Source organism: Martes martes (genome assembly GCF_963455335.1).
Source record: "Martes martes genome assembly, chromosome: 2".
Classification (NCBI taxonomy): Eukaryota; Metazoa; Chordata; class Mammalia; order Carnivora; family Mustelidae; genus Martes; species Martes martes.
The window spans coordinates 33,686,619-33,708,080 of NC_137889.1; the positions used below are offsets into that span (position 1 = coordinate 33,686,619).

Below are 21,462 nucleotides of genomic sequence, written 5' to 3' on the forward strand. Positions count from 1 at the left end.
CTGTGTGTGGTGAACGACGCACTGGGGCTAATCCACGCATGAAAAGATGTGCTCTGTTCAGCGGCGCCACAGGCAAGCGCGAGCGGAGGGTAACAACGGTTGCAACTCGCGGGTTCCTGTTCCGAAAAACAACACAGTTGACCCAATGAGGGCGGAGGAGGGAATCCAGAGCAAATTCCAAAGTTAGAACCTCGGAAAGCGACACCCTCCGGCACTCAGCACCCGTGGCCGCGAGCGTCCTCCCCCGCGTCGCTCTCCAAGTATTGGGCACCGGTCTCCAACCTGGAAACCCTAAACCGAGGTCTTGACGGGCCGGACCGAGGCGCGGGCGCCCTCTGGCGGCCAGGCGCGGACTCTGACCGCTTGGAGCGCGGGGGCGGGGCTGACGACCTAAGGGAGGGGTGTTCTTCTCGCGTGAACTAATGGCGTCATCAAAGCGACGGGTCCGGAAGGAAGTAGCGTGTGGAGGGCGTGGCGGTTTCTACGGTTGCACAGGGGTTCGGAAGAGTACGGAGCGCCTGGAGGGACAGCTTGGTACGCGGCCCCCGCCCCTTAGTGTGCGCACTGGGCCTAGTTGCGGCTCCCGGCCGAAGCTCATCAGCCGTTCTCCGGGGCCCCAGCTCCAGCAGCCTCTTTCCCTCAGGAGCGAGAAAGCAACCCCTTTCTGTTCCGTCCCTTCCCCGCGAGCCCCAGGGCGCTAGGGACGCGCGACCCTCTCTCCGAAGAGGGCAGGGAAGGGGCGCGGGTTGGGGGCGGGGGGGGGGCCGTTTGCAGAAAGGACGCAGCTGCAGATCGGTAGCTGGAGTCCGCCACGGTAAAATAAGCGCCTCGTAGCCGTCTGAGCCCGAGCTATGTTAGCCCCGGGAGGCAGAATCCACGCCCTGCGCGGGTGGGCCCAGGCACGCCTGACTGTGAACTTTGCTGTCAACCATCGTTTTTCCAGAGCCTTCAGTGTTTAGGAAATGAGTCTCTAGATGCCAGCTCTTTCTTATCCTGGTGCTTGAACGCAGTTGGACCCAGGATCCTAGTCAGCCCACCCTGGGGAACCCTCTTTCTCCTCTAACCATGGGCTTGGGGACCTGTCAGGTGCAAAGTGCCAGGCAGGTGTGTGGGAGGGTGTATGCAGAGCCCTCCCCGGTTTAGAGCCAAAGGAATAATTGGGAAGGTGGACGAAAGGCCAGAGAATCCCATCATGTGAACTCTGCTCACATACTGACTCTGTCGCTCCAGCATCTGAAAGGAGTAAATAATGGTTTCCTTTGAAATGGCAGGCAATTAGGACTGGGAGGCTCTGACCAGAATTACATAGCCACAACTGCCTGTCATTTGACATCCTCTGTAATTTGGGCAACATACTGCAGCTGCCTCTCTTCCCTTTTACTAGCATGAGTGACTCCAGTGACAGCACATTTCATGTTCACAGGAAGAGAAGGCTGTGTTCTGAACGCTGCCCAACTGGCACTGGTTCTCTCTTGGGGCCCTGCTGTATCTGGAGCCACTGCCTCCTGGGGGAGGTAGGGAATATGATCCCACAGCTGGGGGAGGAGTGGGAATGTTGCCTGAGAACAGGATGAAGAGAGTTGGACATCGAGCCTTGTGTTCATAGTACAACAGGCTGGGCCTGAGCCACTTCAGGGAGCTCAGCTTAGTGAGGTGCTCTCCCCCTTGTAACTTTTCTCCTGCATGTTGGACCACACACATTTTCCTGCGTCTTTTTCCCTAGGATACAGGTTCGCTGATGGCTCAGTTGGGAGCAGTTGTGGCTGTGGCTACCAGTTTCTTTTGTGCATCTCTCTTCTCAGCTGTGCACAAGATAGAAGAGGGACATATTGGGGTGTATTACAGGTAAGGAAGAGACAGAAGCTTGCAACTCCCTGTTAAGTGTCTCTTTCCTAGTCACTGTCTAGCAGATTCTGTTGATTATCTGTGTCTGTTGAATAAAGGAGCCTTTTTAGATGGAGCTGTGGTGTCAGTGACCATGAAGGGGACATACACACACACTCTTATATGCATATATAAGTGTGAATATAAAACTTAATTGTCTTAAGTTGATGCCATGGGTGGTGGACAATAAATGTGTCTAGAGATTTAGAGACAAAATCTGAAGGAAACCAGTGCTTGCAGATCCTCTCTGAAACATTGTTTTCTCCTACATCCCTCCCTGGAATCTTGTTGACACAAGGTTACCTCCCATGAGCACCAGTTCTTGATGGAAACTTGAGGAGCTAGCCTGCTCTGCTCGTTTATACCCACTCTTGAAAATTACCATTTCAGGAAAAAGGAATCCTTCAGACTGATCTGTATCAATCAAGGCAAGCCCAAGAGTAGTGATTCTTATAAGAAAGAGGAGCCCGTTGCATCTCTGTTTATTGCTGTTTTGTTTTGTTTTTTAATGTATTTTTTCCTTCGTAATGCAAAGCAAAGAAGCACTTATAAATCTTGGGTTGCTTTCCTTTCAGTAACCTCCGTGACCCAAGTTTTTTACTTTAAGCCATTATGAACTCCTTCTTATATGTGCCCAGGATGCTTATTCCTGGATTGCCAATAGCAAGTTTTAAAAGTTTCATTGGGCTCCGTTCTCCCCTTTATTTCTCCCCACCTGCTGCTCATATGTGCCCAAAAAAGGCTTTTAATTTTGTTACCCTTTACATATAACTTGGTTCTGAAGGTCACCCTACTGCCCAAAAAAGGTATGCAGATGATTTTTAAAGCATTCTTAAAATTACTCTTCTGGTTGTTTGTGTCCCTTGACTCCAATATCAGTGCAGTTAGTTGGTAAATGTATTACCAGACTTAATTGCCCCCCCAAGGATTGCCACAAACTCAACGGGTATGACCAAGTAAAATAGACTTCCCTTTCTGTTAAGGTTTGCCAGGGATCCTGCTGTCTTCATTCCCCTTGGCCCATGTGCCTATTTTTCCTGCCTCGAAAGCATGAATAATGGTTTTATGCTTTACCATCAGGCTTCCTAGAATATTAGGGTTGAGCTGAGAGGAAGGGGTCTATGGACATGGCTCGGGCATCTCTGTATGAGATCTCTGTATGAGATGTTTATGGGGGTGTAGAGAAGGTGGGTGCAAATAGTAATTGCTGTCATTGCTAGCTCTTGCTAAATCGCCTCTCTCTCCTCTGCAGAGGCGGAGCTCTTCTGACTTCGACCAGCGGCCCGGGTTTCCATCTCATGCTTCCTTTCATCACATCGTATAAGTCGGTGCAGGTGAACTGGGCTTGTGGGGCATGTTTGGGCCTCTGCAGGTTTGGGGTGTTGGCAAACACATGATTTGGAATTATTTCCCATTAGATGAGTAAATGCCTCTTCAAGGAATGTATATATGTAATGTATCGTGTATAGAGAAAGAATGAGGCCCCATGAACCGCATACTCTGGAGCTTTATTTGATTGTTGAAATGGCTGAATGGGGTCATTGCCTTGACCCCTCAGCCCCAGCTGGGAGTTATTTCTTCACTTCAAGGTAGAGCCAGAGAAGAATGTTCTGAAGATAAAGAAGGAAAAGTAGGATGTGTGGGTCTGTATGTTTTCAATCACAGGTTACCTAGATAAATGGAAATAAAACATGGTAATTTTGCTGGTTCTTATTTGAACTTCATAGATGTGAACGTAATTTGAGGGGTGGGGGAGAGGAAAGTTGGACTTGGTGAAGTGGGATGACATCTAAAGGAAGAGTAGGATTAATTATAACAGATGGAGGGCCTGGCTCAGATAGACTAGCCATCTTTGAAGTATGTCCAGCTAAGAGGGATAAGAAGATGTAGAGGATGATTTTTGAACCGACTCAGGAAAATATCCTGGGACACCAGCATTCTCCCTGTTCGTTTCTTCTGCCATCTCCAGTGCTCAGTGGTTTTCAGAGTGCATTTGTGCCCAGGATCTTGGGAGTCTCACAGTAATTCTGAGAAGGGGCTGAGCCAGGTTAAATACAGAATCCTCTAGTTTCAAAACTAGTGAAAGGAGGACAGTAGAGATAAAGACAATCTTAGGACTCCTAATCCAAGTTCTTTTTTTTTTTTTTTAACTAAACCATTATTACACAGCTAGTGCATATGGTGATTCACTTACAGTGAAGCTGGGGTAGGTACCTTTGTTCCTCTGAGTCAGGCAGCCTGTGTAAATAAAGAGGATTAGACAGAGTATTCTTGTTTAACAAGGCCAAAGGTTAACCCAGATAACCTCAAGGACTAGGTGATTGGGATTCCAAAACTAAGTTACTTTATTCCTCATGGCCCATTTTACAGCCATTTTATGTCTCCTCTGTTTCTAGACCACACTGCAGACAGATGAGGTGAAGAATGTGCCTTGCGGGACTAGGTAAGCTGCCCGGGGTGAAGGGGTAAGCCTATGTCGGCGGAAGGGCTGGCTGTTAGCTCTCACTGTTAGAGACAGTGAAAGGAGATGCATTCCTTCTCGGTGGTCTTACCAAATTCCCTACCTCCTTGCTCCCTTGGTTCCGATTTGACGAGGACATGCAGTGCCATAGGGAAAAATCACAGAAGGTAGACAGGTTCAGGAGGACCTTGAATTCTGTGCTGAGTGTGGGCTTTTTCCGTTATAAGTGAAGATCCCCTAAAAGCTTTTAGCAGATAAATGACTTGATAGCTGGGGAATGTTGTAAAGGCAAGGGCTGACCTCAGGGTCTGGAAATCCAAACAGAACACCACTCCAGTGGTCTGGGTGAAAAGTAAAGAAGGTCCAAATTGGAATAGAATCACAAACCACCACCACAAGGAAACATTCAGGCAAATCCAGAATTAGGGCATCTCACGGGACAGCTGACCTGGTGGCATCACAGGGAAGAGCTTTGGGTTGCAAAGCAGACCTAAAAGACATAAACAAAGGCATGGTGAGCCTTAATTAGAACTTGGTTCAAAAATACCATCTATGAAAGACAGGGGGACTGGATGAGTCAGCTCGGGCAGCCATAAGAGAGGCCCACAGACTGAACAGAAACAGAGTCCAAGGTGCCAGCAGGCTTCATCTCTGGTGAAGCCTCTTTTCCTCGCTTGCAGATGGTGACTTTGCAGTGTCCTCATGTGGCCTTTCCTGGGTGCACGCAGGCAGAAAATCTCAGGTGTCTGCCTCTTTTCCTTTACCAGTCCAATCGGGTTGGGGACCTACCCCTATGACTTCATGGAGTCTTAATCACCACCTTGTGGCCCTGTCTCACTCAATACAGTGACAAGGGGCTTTTAAGAGTTTCAGCAAATGGACTTTTGGAGGACACACAATTCAGTCCCTAACAGGAACAACAGGAAACTGGAATAAGGATCGGTATTAGAGGCCGTTGAGAAATTATTATTAATTTTCTTAGATTTGGGACATAGAAGGATGTCATTATACCTCAGTGCATGTTGTTCTATACGTGTTAAGGGAGAAAGAGTATCATGACGGCAACTCACTTTGAAATGCTCAGCATAAAAAGCAGAGCAATCTGTAAGGTAAATGTTAGCAATTGCTAAATGTAGGTGTTCATGTATGGATGTGAGTTGTATTATTCTTTCAGCGTTTCTGTATGCTTAAAGTTATGTATTATGAATATGTGCCAGGAAAGGGAAGTGCTGAACCAAAGTGATGGTGAAGACAAAGGGAGAAACAGTGACCATAAAGTCCCACGGTGGCCTTCTAAATGCTGAGAAATCCTTCACTTTTCTTTTCCCATCAATGGATTGCTTTAATCAAAAGGCATTGCAGATTCAGCAGATACGAACTGTCCTTTTCCTAGTGGCACCCAGAAGTTTCACTTTTCTCCTTATGGAGATACTTTGAGGAGGTGTGGTTTCTCAGGAGATGGTGTTCTTGCTCTAAGCTTGGAAGATTCCTACTTGGAGATCTCATGCCTTCTGGCCTCCCGTGAACTCCTCTGCTCCTTTTCTGCCAGGTCACACACCTGATGCCATCACCTAGAGACGTCACTCTGTTCCAGAGCCTACTGGTGACTTCTTTCTTCCTTCTTCCCCCAACAGTGGTGGTGTGATGATCTACTTTGACCGAATTGAAGTGGTGAACTTCTTGGTCCCAAATGCAGGTACGTCTTTGCAGTTGACCTTCACCACCGACTTGCTTTGCCCAGCATGTCCCCCCATCCGCACCGCCACCCCAGGTCTGTCTCAGCACCTCAGGCGGGGAGAGCCGCTGTGTCTAAGAAAGGGAGTCCTGCCTTTTCTGACTGCAGTCCCGCCTTCCCTCCCAGTGTATGACATCGTGAAGAACTACACTGCTGACTACGACAAGGCCCTCATCTTCAATAAGATCCACCACGAGCTGAACCAGTTCTGCAGTGTGCATACCCTTCAGGAGGTCTACATAGAGCTCTTCGGTAAGAAAGCCTCTGCTGGCCGTAGCATGCCTCCACTGCTGTTTCCCCCACTGCCTACTTCTGAGCTACTGTAGGGGAGGATGGGTTCCAAGGGACAGGAAGTGTCAAAGAAGCCAGTGCCCGGGAACTGGTCCCAAGCAGAACTTCTAGAAAATGTTGATGATAGTGGCAGAATGTCATGAAAGCAGGTGAGCCTTGGGCACAGGCATACGGTGGACTAGGGGATTCCTGGCCTGAATCAGAGGACTAGAAGGCAGAGCATTCCGACTATCCCTAACAGCCTTCTGTAATGAAGACAGAGTCCATTCTAGAAGAACCTTAGAGATTATCCACCCCAAAAACCTCATTTTCGGATGAGGGGACTAAGGCCCAAAGAGAAAGTTTTAGAACTATTTCGTAGCAGTGCTGAAGCGGCTAGACCCTCCCTCTCCTGGCTCTCGCTTCAGAGTGCTTCTCCATCCGCCACACTAAAAGAAGGGCCTCCAGGAGAGGTGAGGAGGACAGTAGGGTTCACATTTAATTCTAGAAGTGGGACAAGGACCATAGCTGCTTAAAGTTCCTAGTGTCTTTAAGCCTGCATGCGTAGAGATGAATAGGAAAACACTTAAAAGAATCCACATGCTTAAGTACACACTTTTTGACCTTTTTAACCAGTCAAAGTAAACATAGCCTGACTTCAGCAACAAGAGAAAGAAACAGTTCAGTAATTGTTCGAGCTCTTTTGTGGTTAAGTGTTCTGTTAGAGCTTGCTGCCAGAAGTTTTCTAGTGGCCAGTGCTGAGAGTAAATGATAGTACAACTATTCCTGATACTAGGACTGGACAGTGTCTCTTCCCAGGAATCTTCATTAAAAAGGACCCTGATAGAATGTTTCGCAGAGTAGACAGAATGGGGGTGGGGGGAACCCCTGGTGCTCCCCGTGAGCTCAGTGAGAGAGCCCATTGCACACATTTCTGATTCAGGAAATCTTCAGAATCACTTCTAATTTCTCTGCAGTAAAAAATAAATCTAAATTCACTTTACAGGATTTGAATTCAGTATGCTTTAAAGAAAAATTCTGTGAATTTGCTGTTATTAGTTTTTTTGTTTTTTGTTTTTAATTTCAAACTGAGAGCACTTTATAAAATAGCATTAGTTTTCTCACGGCGCCCGGGTGACTCAGTCATTAAGCGTCTGCCTTTGGCTCAGGTCATGATCCCAGGGTCCTGGGATTGTTCCCTGCATTGGGCTCCCTGCTGGACGGAAAGCCTGCTTCTCCCTCTCCCACAATCCCCTGCTTGTGTTCTCTCACTGTGTCTATCTCTGTCAAGTAAAGAAATAAAAAAAAAATAGCATTAGTTTTCTCTCTAGCCCTGGTTTTAGAACTTGTGCCATTAAAAGAACACTTTAAAGCATTCGAAACAAGAGACAAAGGACTGTAACTTCCATGAAGAGAAAATGAAAATATGAAATTGTTTTGCAATAGAAAACTTCTTACTGTCAGGGCACCTGGCAGGCTCAGTCGGTGGAGCACACAACTCTTGATCTCGGGATCGTGGGTTCGAGCCCAACATTGGATGTAGAGATTACTTAAAAATGAAATCCTTAAAAAAGAAAAAAAAAAAAAAAAGGAAACTTCGTATTGCCCAAGAGATAAACTTAGTAGCTTAGTGAAACTTCTTGTACAGTGAAGCTGGGAAAATGTAATTGCTTTGAAATTTTCTTTCTTTTTAAAGTTACATCTTTCGAGCAAGAACACTGCCTTGCTTAGAACCTGTTTGTGTCTGTAAAGGAGGAATTCATGTCTCTAATCCCATTCCTAGAACTTGGGAGGTTTTCCACTAGCTGTGTCTGTCCTCTCAGGACTCATGGCCCTGACTTCCCTCCCACATGACTGTGTAATTCTCAGCCCTGCTTACGCTGATGCCTCCTCTATGCCTATCTTATAAAAACATTACGTAGTTCTTGTTTAGCAATGACCCATAGCAATCTCTTTGTGTAATGGAACCTAATATGCATTGATTTGCATGACTATAACGTATAAACAACTTATTACCAATATTAATTTTGTAATAAACCACCTGACAAAATATTTCTTTATTTTTTAAGATTTTATTTATTTATTTGAGAGAGAGATCACAAGTAGGCAGAGAGGCAGACAGAGCCGGGTGGGGGAAGCAGGCTCCCTGCTGAGCAGACAGCCCGATGCAGGGCTTGGTGCCAGGACCCTGAGATCACAGCCTAAGCCGAAGTCAGAGGGTTAACCCACTGAGCCACCCAGGCGCCCTATGGCAAAATATTTCTTCCAGATTTTCCTGGAAAGTTATGAGCCCAGGACCACAGTTGTCTGCTTTAAGTCAGATATAATTTGGTCTAATAAATGACCATTTATTATTAACTTAGGGAGGGCACAGAACATCTCAAAGTTTGGTTGGTATCCTGTTTAAGAAAAAAATATGAAATGTGATGTTTATCCATGGCTGTCAAGTTGTTAAACACATACTAGGTCTGAGGTGCTGCCTTCTGGGACATTTCTCCCTCGTGCTAAGAGGCTTGTGAGAGCATATCCAGTGTGTGGAAACGTTAAAATCTCTTGCTTACCTATTAGACAGTTGAAGATAGTGCTGTTTTAAAGCATAAATTAAAGTATAGTAATTAAACAAGTGTATTATTTTGGCTTCTAACTAGCGTGAACACATTACTGAACTTCTGTGGGCCTCAGTCTGGTCTGGGCTTCTGTTAAAGGCAGGGAGTTCCACTTGCCATTCCTCAGAGGCCCCTGTTTTGGGCACCAGTGACCAAAAACGGCCACTTAAAGTGGGTGGCAGCTGACAGGGAGGTGATTCAATTCAGATGTCCTACCCTGGTTCTGTGGAGTCTTCTCAGCACCGTCCAGGATCTTACCGAGGATCTCCTGGGCAGGGCTCAGGAAGAGAAGGCCCAGCCAGAGAGGGCAGCTGTGGGGGCTGTAGGATCCCAGCCACAAGGAGGGGGGTTGGGGGGGGGTTGTCAGTCAGAGCTCTTCCTACACTTGCCTATTTAACAGCTCCCATGTGAATTCCACACAGAGCAATCAGGGCCAAAGCAAACGACTATCAAAAGACTCAGGCTCGTTTCCAGAACCATAAATTTTCATTTTCCCCACTGTGTTCTTTGATGGAGTTCTTAATGGAAATAGTCTTCCTTGGGGCTTTTGTTGACGTCAGAGTCTATTTTTCTTTTAGAAACTTCTCAAATGACTGGATTTCAATGGCTTGGCTCTCTTCGAAATACCTAGCATAGCCACTCCACCTTCCTTCCTCTTGAAAACAGGCTGCCTGGCTTCTCTTTAGCTGCTATTGTCTAGGAAAAGGCTGCCGCCCGACTCAAGAAATGTGTAAGACTTGTTTGTCCTTTTTCTTATTAAAGCTCAGTTTCCTTTTGGGCAAGGTTGCTATTTTCTTTTTTAAGGTTTTTTTTTATTTATTTGACAGATCACAAGTAGGCAGAGCAGCAGGCAGATAGGGGGAGGGGAAGCAGGCTCCCTGCTCGATCCCAGGACCCAGAGATCATGACCTGAGCCGAAGGCAGAGGCCTAACCCACTGAGCCACACAGGTGCCCCTAGGTTGCTATTTTCTATAGCCTCGGTGATTTTATGTGGAGGCCACAGGAAAAGGATGCTCTCACATCCAGCTTGCATAGAGCGGCTGCAGAGGCATGTTGCTTTGAAAGATGTGCCAAGGGTCTTCAGATTTCTGGGCTCTGATAAGCCCTCTGCCTTGGAAAGCCCTTTGGCCTGTCAGGTGCATTCTTGAGCTGGTGTTTTAGTTTGTCCTCTTCCCCCATGCTTTCCTCCACCCTGCCTACAGTGTAACAACAACTCTCGCTGTCTTTCTTGATTCCAGATCAGATTGACGAAAACCTCAAGCTGGCTTTACAACAGGACCTGACCTCCATGGCCCCTGGGCTTGTCATCCAAGTAAGCATGGCCACAATGGGAGCCTGCTCTGATGAAGGGGCATCCCCCCCTTCCAGAGGATGTCCTTTTTGTGCAGGAAGATGAAGGGCCAGTGGGAGGTGCTTCTGTCCCTCGCCACCCTCACCTTCCCATCACGTGCTGTTTTCCTCCTCCAGGCTGTGCGGGTGACCAAGCCCAATATCCCTGAGGCGATCCGCAGAAACTACGAGTTGATGTGAGTATTTCTGCTGCCCAAGCTACACACACCACTCTCTCCCTCGCCCCACCCCCACCTCATCCCGTCCCCAAGTTAACTGAAGCCGTGCCAGGAGCTCATTCCCCTTCTTGAGTATTTGTTACAGCCCATCGCTCTGCGAGATGGAGCAGGTGTGTCTGGACAGTCACCTGGGCTCCGTAACTGTGGTGGAGAGCCACGGGAGAAGCCCTTCCCAGCAGTGCTGCTTTTCCAAGGGCCAGGGGGCATTGTTTGTGCTCCCTGGGTCATATCAAAGACGATAGGAGCGAAAGGTGGTTAAGTGGGCAGGCAGATGCATTTTACCAAAGTAAATTATGCTTTATTTCCCACAAATGAGTTATTTTGGAAGTGAAAGAGAGCCGTGTTACTGTCTGCAACAGACCTGCTTTTCCCTGGGACATTCAACAGCCTTCCAGGAGAGAGGACGAACTCACAGTTTGCCTCTCCTCAGCGGAAGCCTGGCTTCTCCGGGAGACAGTGAAGTTCCTCAGAAGCTTCTTCCACGGCGGCCTCACAGCTTTTTTTTTCCCCCCCATCAGGGAAAGCGAGAAGACAAAGCTTCTCATTGCAGCGCAGAAACAGAAGGTGGTGGAGAAGGAAGCTGAGACGGAACGGAAGAAGGCCCTCATTGGTCTGAATGTGGTTCTGCAATCCCCTCACATGGCAAAGGGGGCTGGAGGGGGTGGTGGGAAGCTGAGAGGTAGCCTTGGGCACCATTAGATCACATAGCCCTCCAAACCCTTGCCAGGGCGCAGGAGTGACATTTGTGCTCCCAGAGGCAAAGCGGAAGTCGTCAGATCACAGCTAGGGGCAATGCGTTTTGAGTCTCTCCTTACGTTTGAAATGAAAAGAAGCTTTTTTCTTTTTTTTTTTAAAGATTTTATTTATTTGACAGATCACAAGCCGGCAGAGAGGCCGGGGGAGAAGCAGGCTCCCTGCTGAGCAGAGAGCCCGATGCGGGGCTCGATCCCAGGACTCTGGGATCATGACCTGAGCCGAAGGCAGAGGCTTTAACCCACTGAGCCACCCAGGCGCCCCAAGAACCTTTTTTCTTAATGCATTAACGGATAATAAGAATGGCTGATACCTATCGAGCAGGTATCATGGGTCATGTACTTTTCTAAGCACTTACATGCGCTCACATGTACTCTTCACAACCACCAGGTGACATAGGTTCTATCATTAACCTCATTTTCCTGAATCAAAGACCAGAGGGTTTAAATAATGTGCTGAGGGTCATATGGCAAGTAACTGGTGGAAACGGGGTTCAGCCCCAGGGACTCTGTCCAGAACCTGGTTCGTAACCACTACACTGGTTTATCAACAGTGACTGACGGCTTCCCGAAATGAAGTGGCAGGGAGAAACTGTTCGGAGGGTATCTTAGCCTTTCCGTTCAGGAGAAATACCCTTGTGACAGGAGAGGTGAGGGCCTGCTCCTCGCTTCCGTCGCAGGGCCCAGGTCTCTCCGTCCGTTTACTGTCTTGTGCTCATGTCGTGGTACCACCCTCACTGGTACAGCCCACCTGTGCCCCTCACGGGGCTCTCCTTCTGAGCTAACCCACTGGCCTGCATCAGGGACTCAGGAAGGGTCAAACAGTCCGACTTTTGAAATACCAGAGCTCTGAGCCTTTTCTCAACTTTCTTACTGTAGAGGCAGAAAAAGTGGCTCAGGTCGCAGAAATCACCTATGGGCAGAAGGTGATGGAGAAGGAGACAGAGAAGAAGATTTCAGAAATTGAAGGTGAGCACAGGTGAAGTGAACGTCCAAGGTTTCCTCAGGCCCCACCTTGTGACAAGGGGGTGAGACAGTCATTTCCTTCGTTCTTTCCTCTTTGTTCTAAGATGTGATGATTTCTTTGGAAAATCACTTTTTCTCTGTGCTTTGAGTCGACTTTGGGGGGAGATATGGGCCAGGCTGGTGTCAGTTTTCCACTTCAGAGAGCGTTCGCTCACTCAGCAGACGTCCACTGCTTGCAGCTAGGCGTGCTCATGTGAGGCCTAAGGAAAAAGGAAATCACTGAAGGTCCTGCTCTCTGGCAAGGGTCTCAGAGCCTAGGAAGTGAGCAAAGAGGTGAGGCCGGAACAGCAGCTCCTCCCTGTGCCTTCCCCAGCCCCCGTGCACGTCAGCAAACACCACAGCTGCGGCCTCTAAGTCTGCTCTTGGCACCCCTGTCATGGATACCAAGGCAGCCGTGAAGGGGACACCTTTTCAGCACCAACAGCACTGGAGCTGGAGAAGGTTTTCTTTGCTGGCTTTTCTGAACTCTGTTCACCTTCAGTTCCCTGCCCCTAAGCCCTCAGCTCGTTCCCACCACCTACCCTTTCCTTTGTGTGGTGCCTTAAATCAAGCAAATTCTAGGACAAAAATGGGCCCTCGAGGCCCAGCTTCCAAGCACTGTGCCCACTTGGACTCACTGTGAGGCCTGTCAGGCTTTGAGCGGGCCCAGTGAGGAGCCAGCTAGGATTTTAGAGGTCAGTGGCTCCTCATTAGGGAGCTCTTGGCAAAACAAGACATTCTTATTTCTTATAAAAACATGTCATCAGGTGCTAAGGCCACTTGACGGCCCCCTTGCAGCCAGCACTCCTGCCAGACTCCACCCTCCTTCCGCCCGGAGTCTCTCTGGGGGTGGACAGGAAGAACCCACCCGCAGACTGGCTGTCCTTCCCAGGCTTTTGGCTACAGATATCACTCACGGGAGGCTGGCCTCATTCCCAAGGCAAGGGAGTAAGCATCAAAAATTTTGCATCAGCTCGACAGAAAGCGCGTCTCATCGGATTGAGGAAGAGTGTCACGCGCAGTGGAGGTTGAAATAGGTCTTCGTCCAAACAGGTGTTGGTCTGGACCGCGGTGTGTAGTGGCCTTATTTAGAGTTGTGCCAGTTAACGAGGACCTTTTCGAAGTGAGCGATGGAAATAAAAAGGGAAACGAAGTTGGAGAGGGACCGAGCTGTTTCTTAGGTGGGGTCACCTCCGGCTGGGCTCCTGGGGCTTTTGCTGAGCCTCACAAGAGGGATGAGGTGGAGAGCTCTGAGGCTCGAGGTGGGGGCAGGTCCCACTCGGCTTCCACACGGAGGAGCGGCAAGAGGAGTCCGCTCAGGGAAACGGGAAGCATCGCCGGGCCGCAGTGCTCCTCCGGAGCCTGCTGTCAGAGAGGTTGCTGGGCACAGCAGCGGCCTTGCTCATCTTTAGTCCCCACCGCAGGGGGATGCCGTCCAGGCACCTCCTCATCGTGGTTGATTTTCAACCACGACTTGTGAAATAGGGAAAAACACCTCTTTCCACATTTTGCAGCAGAGGAAACCAAAGCACAGAGGCAAAAGAGCAGTCGCCCTGAGGTCACGGAGGCAGGCGGGGGAAGGGCCCAGGGCCCAGTGTTCCGGTGCCTCTGCCCTGCACTCACTGCCCTGTTGCCCGCAGATGCTGCGTTCCTGGCCCGGGAGAAGGCGAAGGCCGATGCGGAGTGCTACACCGCTATGAAGCTGGCCGAAGCCAACAAGGTAAAACCCCGGGCCACCTGGGGAGGGGAAGGTCTATTTGGCCTTGCACTAATGTTGTTTGAGAGCTCCGGATGTCGGATGGCCGCCACCGGCAAAGGCCCTCCTGGCCAGAAGGGATGGCTCCTGTGCTGTGGGGCACCGGGGCTGCCCATCCCCTGAGCTGAGCTTCCGCAGAAGTTGTATCATCATGTGAAACAGAAGCTCCTCAGACTGGCAGCTCTGACTGCGCAGATCCATTAGTGCCCCGTCACTCGGAGAGCCGTGAGGCCTGGAAGAGTCGAGGGGGCGCACTGCGTGGACAGAGACCCTCTGCGAAGGGTGCCCCCCAGAGCTGTCCTGAATCGGGCTCCACCTGGCCTCTGCTTTGTTTCTTCCAGCTGAAGCTGACGCCGGAGTATCTGCAGCTGATGAAGTACAGAGCCATCGCTTCCAACAGCAAGATTTACTTCGGCAAAGACATCCCGAACATGTTCGTGGACTCCGCAGGCGGTCTGGGCAAGCAGTTCGAGGGGCTGGCTGACAAGCTGAGTTTCGATGATGAGCCCTTGGACGTAGACCCCGAGGAGAATTGAAAGTTTTTTGTATACAACCTCGGATGACACTTACAAGAGATCTTTATTTTTGAATGATGAACCGGGATGCTCCTCCCTCCCACACTACCTGCTTTGACTCTCTTCCACATTCTGTGGAGCAAAAAGAAGAAATGGATTTAAATCTATTCCCCTTCCTGGGAAGGGAGGGCTGGGATTGATGATTTGGGGTCTTATTCAGGTAAGCGGGTCATGTGACTTCTGTTAAGATGGGCGAACCATGGGTTTGACCTTTGCCCTCCAGACACTCATTTTAACCCTTTGACGTTGGCGTAAGTAGGGATACGATCATTACAGAGGGGGAGAGATAGAAGGTGTTGCCTCCAGGTGATTTGCTTTCCCGCATTTGGGGAAAGGCAGTCCAATTTTCTCACCTCTGCCTCCAAGGATGCCTGTGGGTGAGGCTCAGCCGCTGAGTAGCTGTGTGCTTGTGAGTCTGCCCTGAGCTGGCGGGGAGCAGCTGCCGAGAACAATGGACTTCGCTGGTATTTCTGGCGGCACATGGGAGTTGTTTTGGCAGCGTGCTCTCTCGAGCCCTCACAAGGAAGGACTGGTGCTAGGTTTTGCAAGCTTCTCTCTCCTACCCTTCTCACCCCAGGGCTTAAAAAGCAGCGATTTCTGACTACATTCCAGAGCCCGGGTTTAGGCATCACCCACAATTCTTAAAACTCTTCACCTGTTCTGTGATTTGGTTCTTTTTGTTTTTGCTTTTGGTTTTTTTTTTTCCCTCTCGAATCTGTTCATTGATTCCACTCAGCATTAGGAAGATAGGAACAAGCAACCCAAGTGTCTTACTAGCTGCTGAAGGGGGTCACTCTGTCTCTCAGCCAGCGTGGTACCTGCTTGGCAAACTGCATATGTTCCTTGAGACCTAGCATCTTTCTCACCGTGGAGGTTCTCTGTCCAAGAGCTCCTCCGGGGGCGGAGGAAGGACACCTGAAGGAACTCCTAGTCTTACTGCCTACAAGCAGTCTGTCTGATGGAGTGATAAAAAGGGAGCCCACTAGGTAGCATGGGTTTTGAAATCCAGGGCGCCAGCAGCCACACAGGGGTCAGACCGAATGTTCTACCTCCAGAGACAGCTGTGGGGTACACGTCATGAGCTCATGCCCAGGTCCCTGGCTTGGAAGGGCTGCATCAAAATCTGTTCAAATGGTTTGGGGTGGTTTTTTGTTGGTTGGGTTTTGTTTTGTTTTGTTTTTTCTCATTTCTAGTTAGGAAAATTTTGTGTCATTCTGGGAGATTTGGGATGGAGAAGACCAACCATGAAAGGAAGGTTTTCTTATATCCTGAAATCAGAGGGAGGAGGTGGGTTCCAGCTTATGTAGGCCATGAGCTGTGTACCAGACTGTGAGGTTAACTCCCATTTCACTTGCAGGCGTGTTGCTATTCTCCATGACAAACTCTGGCTTAGGGTCTGGCCTTGTTATTAGCTGCCCTCCCCACCACCACTACCAAAGAAACTACCACGGTACCCCTTTTCCCTCAGTGAAACTATGAACCATACCTTCTGGCACAGATGCCAACCTCATTTTTGGTCCCGTGCACAGACTTCTGCTTTATTGGATGGCCCCAGAATTCGGGCCAGCTTGCTCCCAGGTAGCACTAGGCTTGTCGAGAGTTTGGGGAGCATTCAGCCTGCTTAGGTAGAAACAACATGTTAACTCCTCTTAATTCAAGCGCTGCCCTTCCCTGTTCTCATTTCTGGGACTTAAGAATTCTTACAACAGTGGTCCTGGTCACACTTCGTGCAAGCAGCCAACTGTTCCTCGCAATGATGGATTTTAATGGGCTCAGAAGTGCTTGCAGAAGACAGTCTCCCAAGGCCAACATAGGTATCCGTTATTAAGATCTACTCACCCTCCTCCCATTTCGATGCCATTAATCCCTTGTTAGGAGCAACATGACACATGACATCTAGTATCCCCATACATATGTTTCTGCTTCCTCTACTCCGAGATTTGCTGCCTGGGCCTCAGAAAACACTACTTCAATAGAACAAAAAGCAAGGATCTCTCCACCTCTCAATAGCACATTTGCTCAGGTTCTTCTCTTGAAAGCCCAATACTAACATCCTGTGACAGCTTGTCCCTTGCACTTGATAAACTTTAGCCACAAAAGAGCCTCGAAGTCAAATCCTGCTGCCCCTGCCTCCCTCAATGCTAATGTTGCTTCCTCTTTGAACAAAAAATAGAAATGTCATAGTGCCCCTCCGTTTAAATTCCACGGTTAGCTGCACCTGCCTGAATAATAAAATCATGGAAGTCAGCAGTTTCCTCAGCACGGGACGAATAACCAATCTGTGTGACTCTGTGTCTTCAGCACTCACTAGAAAATCTGATCTTAAAACATTGGAATCCTAAACATGTAAAATGTGACAGCCTACACATTTGTAGGCAGTAAAGTCATGGCTGCTATTTGTAAATGGAACTTCTATCAAAATACGTAACTGTTTATAAAATTCAGTTTTTGTAGGATTTTTCCAAGGAAAAGGCACCTTGGTTGAATGTTTCTCATTAAACTTTACAGAAGTGGTTCATATTCGTACTGTTTTTAATCACTTTTTTAATATAAGGACAGAATATTTGCAAGGAAGCCAAAGTTTGTTACTAGTTTTTATAAGACTAAAATAAAACAAATTTGAAGGGATCTGTGGTCATATTAACTTGAAGGAGGAAAAATATAATTGAAAGAATTTTGGCAATATATTGACTCCAAAAAAAAAAAAGTTGTTTTCTAAATGATCTGTTGTAATTTCTTTGGGTCTATATATCTTTCAGCACTGTTGGCTTTGCCATTTATAGAGAGTAAGTACTGAAAGTAAGGTCGTCGTCTTACTGACTTATCATTTTAAGTTTGATTGAAGATAAACTTCAATCCTCAGTTGAGAATAAACCTGTATGTTGACTAGTGGCTGCTCTGTGTCTGTGAACTTAATGGGCTTCTTCATTAGTTCTACTCGGTAGGGTCCGAGCCACTCTTCTATTGCTTCCTTAGAAAGGAAGTAATAGTCAATCAGTTTGTGTTTGTATTTCAATTTCTTTTTATTTCTGCTTTTGTGTAAGCTGGTGATTGAACAGTCAGAACTAATTCTACTTTCAAAGAGCCCCAGCGGTTTAATGACCCCCTTTGTAAATGAGAAATGATTCTTGTTATATTAATCACACTATAAATAATGTGCTGGATTAATTACCTTGGGTTGATAGATGGAGGTATTGTTTTAGACAACACTAAAGGTGTGAATTTATATCTTGTTTTATTTTCAGTCTTGATAAATAAAATCATTCTTCTTTGTATTTACTTTTTTATTAAAGTGAAATATAGCGATAACTAATATTAGGATAGGGGATACAAAGAAATAAAACATCCCTCCCTAGTGCGTGGAGTGCAAGATCACCCTAAAAATATATTCAGATGAATATCCCCATTATTAATGTAGAAACATAAACAACTAATTTGTAAACGTGGCATGATTCTTGGTAGATGCTATGGAAATTGATCATTTTAAAGAATCCATTCACTGCTGCAATTCTGGCCCAAAGGGTAGAGATCATTTCAGTTGACCCAGAATTCATTTTGATACCAATTCAGTTAGAAAGTCCCAGTCTCTACTCTGGAAAGTTGCCCAGCCTAAAGCTGCCAAGTAAAATACACGAGGCTTGGTCTAATTTGAATTTCGTATAAACAACTAATAACTTTTAGTATAAGTATGTCTCAAGTACAGCAGGAGACATAGTAAAAAATTATTTATATGACATGCACATTTAACTGAATAGCCTGTATTTTTATTTGCCAAACATTGCAACCCAAGCCCAGGCTTTCTTGGGCTTTTAATGGTGCTCTCAAACTTTCTCTGTCGGTGTGTGAGCCACTACATACACAATATGAACTTAGAGTTGAATAGGTAAGTTAAGAATGTAGTCCCCGGGGTTAGACTGTCATGATTCAGGTCCCTACTCGACCACTTCCTATGTGTATGGTCTTAAATAATTTTTTCTTTTTAAATATTTTATTTATTTATTTGACAGAGACGAGAGAGGAAACACAAGCAGGGGGAGTGGGAGAGGGAGAAGCAGGCCTCCTGCCGAACAGGGAGCCCAATGCAGGGCTCAATCCCAGGACCCTGGAATCATGACTTGAGCTGAAGGCAGACACCCAATGACTGAGCCACCCAGGCACCCCTTAAATAAATTCTTTACCCTCTCTGAACATCACTTTCTTCATCTCTGAAATGGGTTGAGTGGATTAAATGAAATTCTGTGTGTGAAGGGGTTAGCACTGGGTCTGCCATGTATAACGTTTTCAGTCATCTGGGAAAACAGGCTAGAAAGCACACAAATATTCAGTGGGTACCACTAAGTGGAAAATCGAACAAATGGGATAACAGAGTTAAGATTACAGGTTGCGTAGCGCAGAGAGGAAAAAGGGAACAATATTGGAATATAGCAAACAGTACTGAGAATACATACATAATACAAAAATGTCCTATGTACAAATGAAGCAGGTTTGGCCCTCTTGAGAGGAATTCCCAGTTTGGGGCTCCAGTTTGGGAAAAAAAGATTTTAAGAGGAGGCTAGCAAAACAAAATGTTAAAACCAAAATTCAAAAAGTAAAAAAAAAAGAAAGCCAGGGGTGCCCTGGTGGCTCAGTTGGTTAAGTGTCTGTCTTCGACTCAGGTCATGATCCAGGGTCCCCCTTGAATGAGTCCCACATCAGGCTTCCTGCTCAGTGGGGATTCTGCTTCTCCCTCCCCCTCTTCTTCCTGCACCCCCGCTCACGCTGTCTGTCTCTCTCTTGCTCACTCTCTCTCTCTCAAAAAATAAACTTTTTTAAAAATTAAAAAAAATAAAACCCATGAGTTGACCCCATAAAAGGTGGAAGGGGAATTTAATGACTTCACTTTATAAAGGTTGCATAAGGGTTGGCTAGGTATTCTCTAGCTCCTCTGAGACCAGTGAAGAGGAAATTAGCTTGCACAATAGAGTATTTTAAAAGATTTCACTTAAGGTAAGATTGGCTAAAATTTGGAATCAGGAGAAGTAGTTGTATGCAAATAGAAAGTAAATCCAGGGGCACCTGGGTGGCTCAGTCGTTACGTGTCTGCTTTCGGCTCAGGTCATGATCCCAGGGTCATGGGATTGAGCCCCACTTCAAGCCCCGAATTGGGCTCCCTGCTTGGCCAGAAGCCTGCTTCTCCCTCTCCCACTCCCCCTGCTTGTGTTTCCTCCTTGCTGTGTCTTTCTCTGTTAAATAAATAAAATCTTAAAAAAGGAAAAAGAAGCCCTTCTCAGACGGTCTTCAGAAATTGGGGAGGGTCTGTGCTGTTTGGGATGGTTTCAATGTCATTCTTTCTATATGAAAGATCAAATGTTCTCTAAAGGTTCTGCCCAGGTCTGTGGTTCTAGAATCTACATTCACATTTCAAAAGCCAAATGTGACAGTATGTTTGCTGAGGGATTGTTGTCATGGCTTCTCTACCTCAATTCATTTGAATTAGGACATGGGCTTTATTTCTCCATTTCTCTTTAGAGCCAAGTAACCAGGCAACTGTAATTTTCTATTATTTTATCTTTTTTTATCTCCCAAAAGAATCACAGTAAGCTCAGAAGGAAGCATGAACGGTTTTCTCATAATTCAGGGCCTCAGACAACAGAGGCGCATGTTTTAAATACTTGATGACATTGATGGTGAATAACTATACTAGATTTTATAAGATTATTTATAAAATCTGTTCCTTTGGGTATTTGGCTTTTTAATCTTTCTCTCTTCCTCTTTGTCCTTGCAAACTGTGGGGAGCAATTTGAAGACAGTTACAGGTGTGGAAGTGATTGTGGACCTCTATTTTTCAAGGATTAGGGAAGAATGAAGTGTTAAATGAGATGGTTGATATCCCAGGAAGTGGAAGAGAAGAAACTGAAAACGAAAATAAGGAGAAAAAAGTGGAATAAAATTCATTCAGAAGCATAGCTGAGAAGTAAAGACATTGAAAAATGTGAAATGATGAGACCGGGGTCCCCCTGATCTTTTTGTCTTTACTTCCATTTTCATAAGGTTATAGAATGTTAGAGGTGAGAAGCATCTTAGAAATGAATCCACAGTAAAGCCTGTGTTACGCATCCTGGTCTTCCCCCAAGTTATCTTTACAGAGAAATGCCCCTATGGATGTTGACTGAATAGATAAGCAGGGTGGGGGAACTACCACTTGTTGAACCTTTAAACTTGCTTTGGCGGAGCACTCTGCTAACTGTCTCACAAATGTTTTCTCCATTAATCCCCGTTGCACCTCTGAAGGAGATATTGACTCCATTTTATAGATGAAAAGTAGAGAGCTTCAGTAACTTATCCAAGATCACAGTTTAGTGAGGAAACCAAGATTGAATGCGCGTCAGCCCTATGCCACCACTACCCAATCTTGGCACCACTGTCCTTATTAACTTGAAATCTTAAGTCACTCTTCTGATGCCTTTTTGGGAGCCACACACAGGTACAATATGGGGAATGGGGGTGGGGGAGATTGACCTTAAAATTCAAAGAAGACACCTGACCTTGCAAATGAAATCTATTAAATGAGGACTCCTGCTTGTTGTCATAATAACCTATCCCCTGGATTGTATGTACATCCGTTAAATCTGATGAAGTAGTTACGGTTTTTAAAATGTTTTTCAGGAGCACCTGTGCAGTTCAGTCAGTTAAGCGTCTGACTCTTGATTCTGGCTCAGGTAGTCATTGCAGGGTGGTGGGATGCAGCCCTGAACCAGGCTCTGCTGGGTGTGGAGCCTGCTGAAAGATTCTCTCTCTCCCTCTGCCCCTCCCTGCTTGCATCCTCCCTCTCTAAAAATAAATAAGTAAGTGTGTTTGAAGTACCCTATC

The 21,462-nt window shown here is 46.9% G+C and overlaps 1 protein-coding gene across 5 annotated transcripts; it reads left to right on the forward strand.

Moving 5' to 3' along the window:
* The first annotated feature begins 464 nt into the window (after positions 1 to 464).
* On the forward strand, positions 465 to 17,888 carry ERLIN2 (ER lipid raft associated 2). Of its 5 annotated transcripts, XM_080830456.1 has the most exons (13): positions 524 to 814; positions 1,424 to 1,514; positions 1,724 to 1,845; positions 3,137 to 3,218; positions 4,281 to 4,327; positions 5,980 to 6,041; positions 6,207 to 6,332; positions 10,196 to 10,269; positions 10,425 to 10,483; positions 11,044 to 11,135; positions 12,157 to 12,246; positions 13,923 to 14,002; positions 14,380 to 17,888. In XM_080830456.1, exons 3-13 carry the CDS (start codon positions 1,739 to 1,741, stop codon positions 14,572 to 14,574), a joined length of 1,014 nt encoding a protein of 337 aa, XP_080686582.1. In that variant the 5' UTR covers positions 524 to 814; positions 1,424 to 1,514; positions 1,724 to 1,738; the 3' UTR covers positions 14,575 to 17,888. The 5 variants fall into 5 exon arrangements, with proteins under 5 accessions (XP_080686581.1, XP_080686582.1, XP_080686583.1 ...); XM_080830455.1 differs by lacking the exon at positions 1,424 to 1,514 and having other exon boundaries at positions 465 to 534; XM_080830457.1 differs by lacking the exon at positions 1,424 to 1,514 and having other exon boundaries at positions 772 to 814.
* Positions 17,889 to 21,462: the final 3,574 nt, after the last annotated feature.

Coding starts and splice junctions, on each gene's coding strand:
- ERLIN2 (XM_080830454.1), top strand. CDS start 1,386: ATGAGTGACTCCAGTGACAGCACATTTCATGTTCACAGGAAGAGAAGG. Junction 6,042..6,206: donor CTTCTTGGTCCCAAATGCAG/GTACGTCTTTGC, acceptor CTTCCCTCCCAG/TGTATGACATCGTGAAGAAC. Junction 11,136..12,156: donor ACGGAAGAAGGCCCTCATTG/GTCTGAATGTGG, acceptor TTCTTACTGTAG/AGGCAGAAAAAGTGGCTCAG.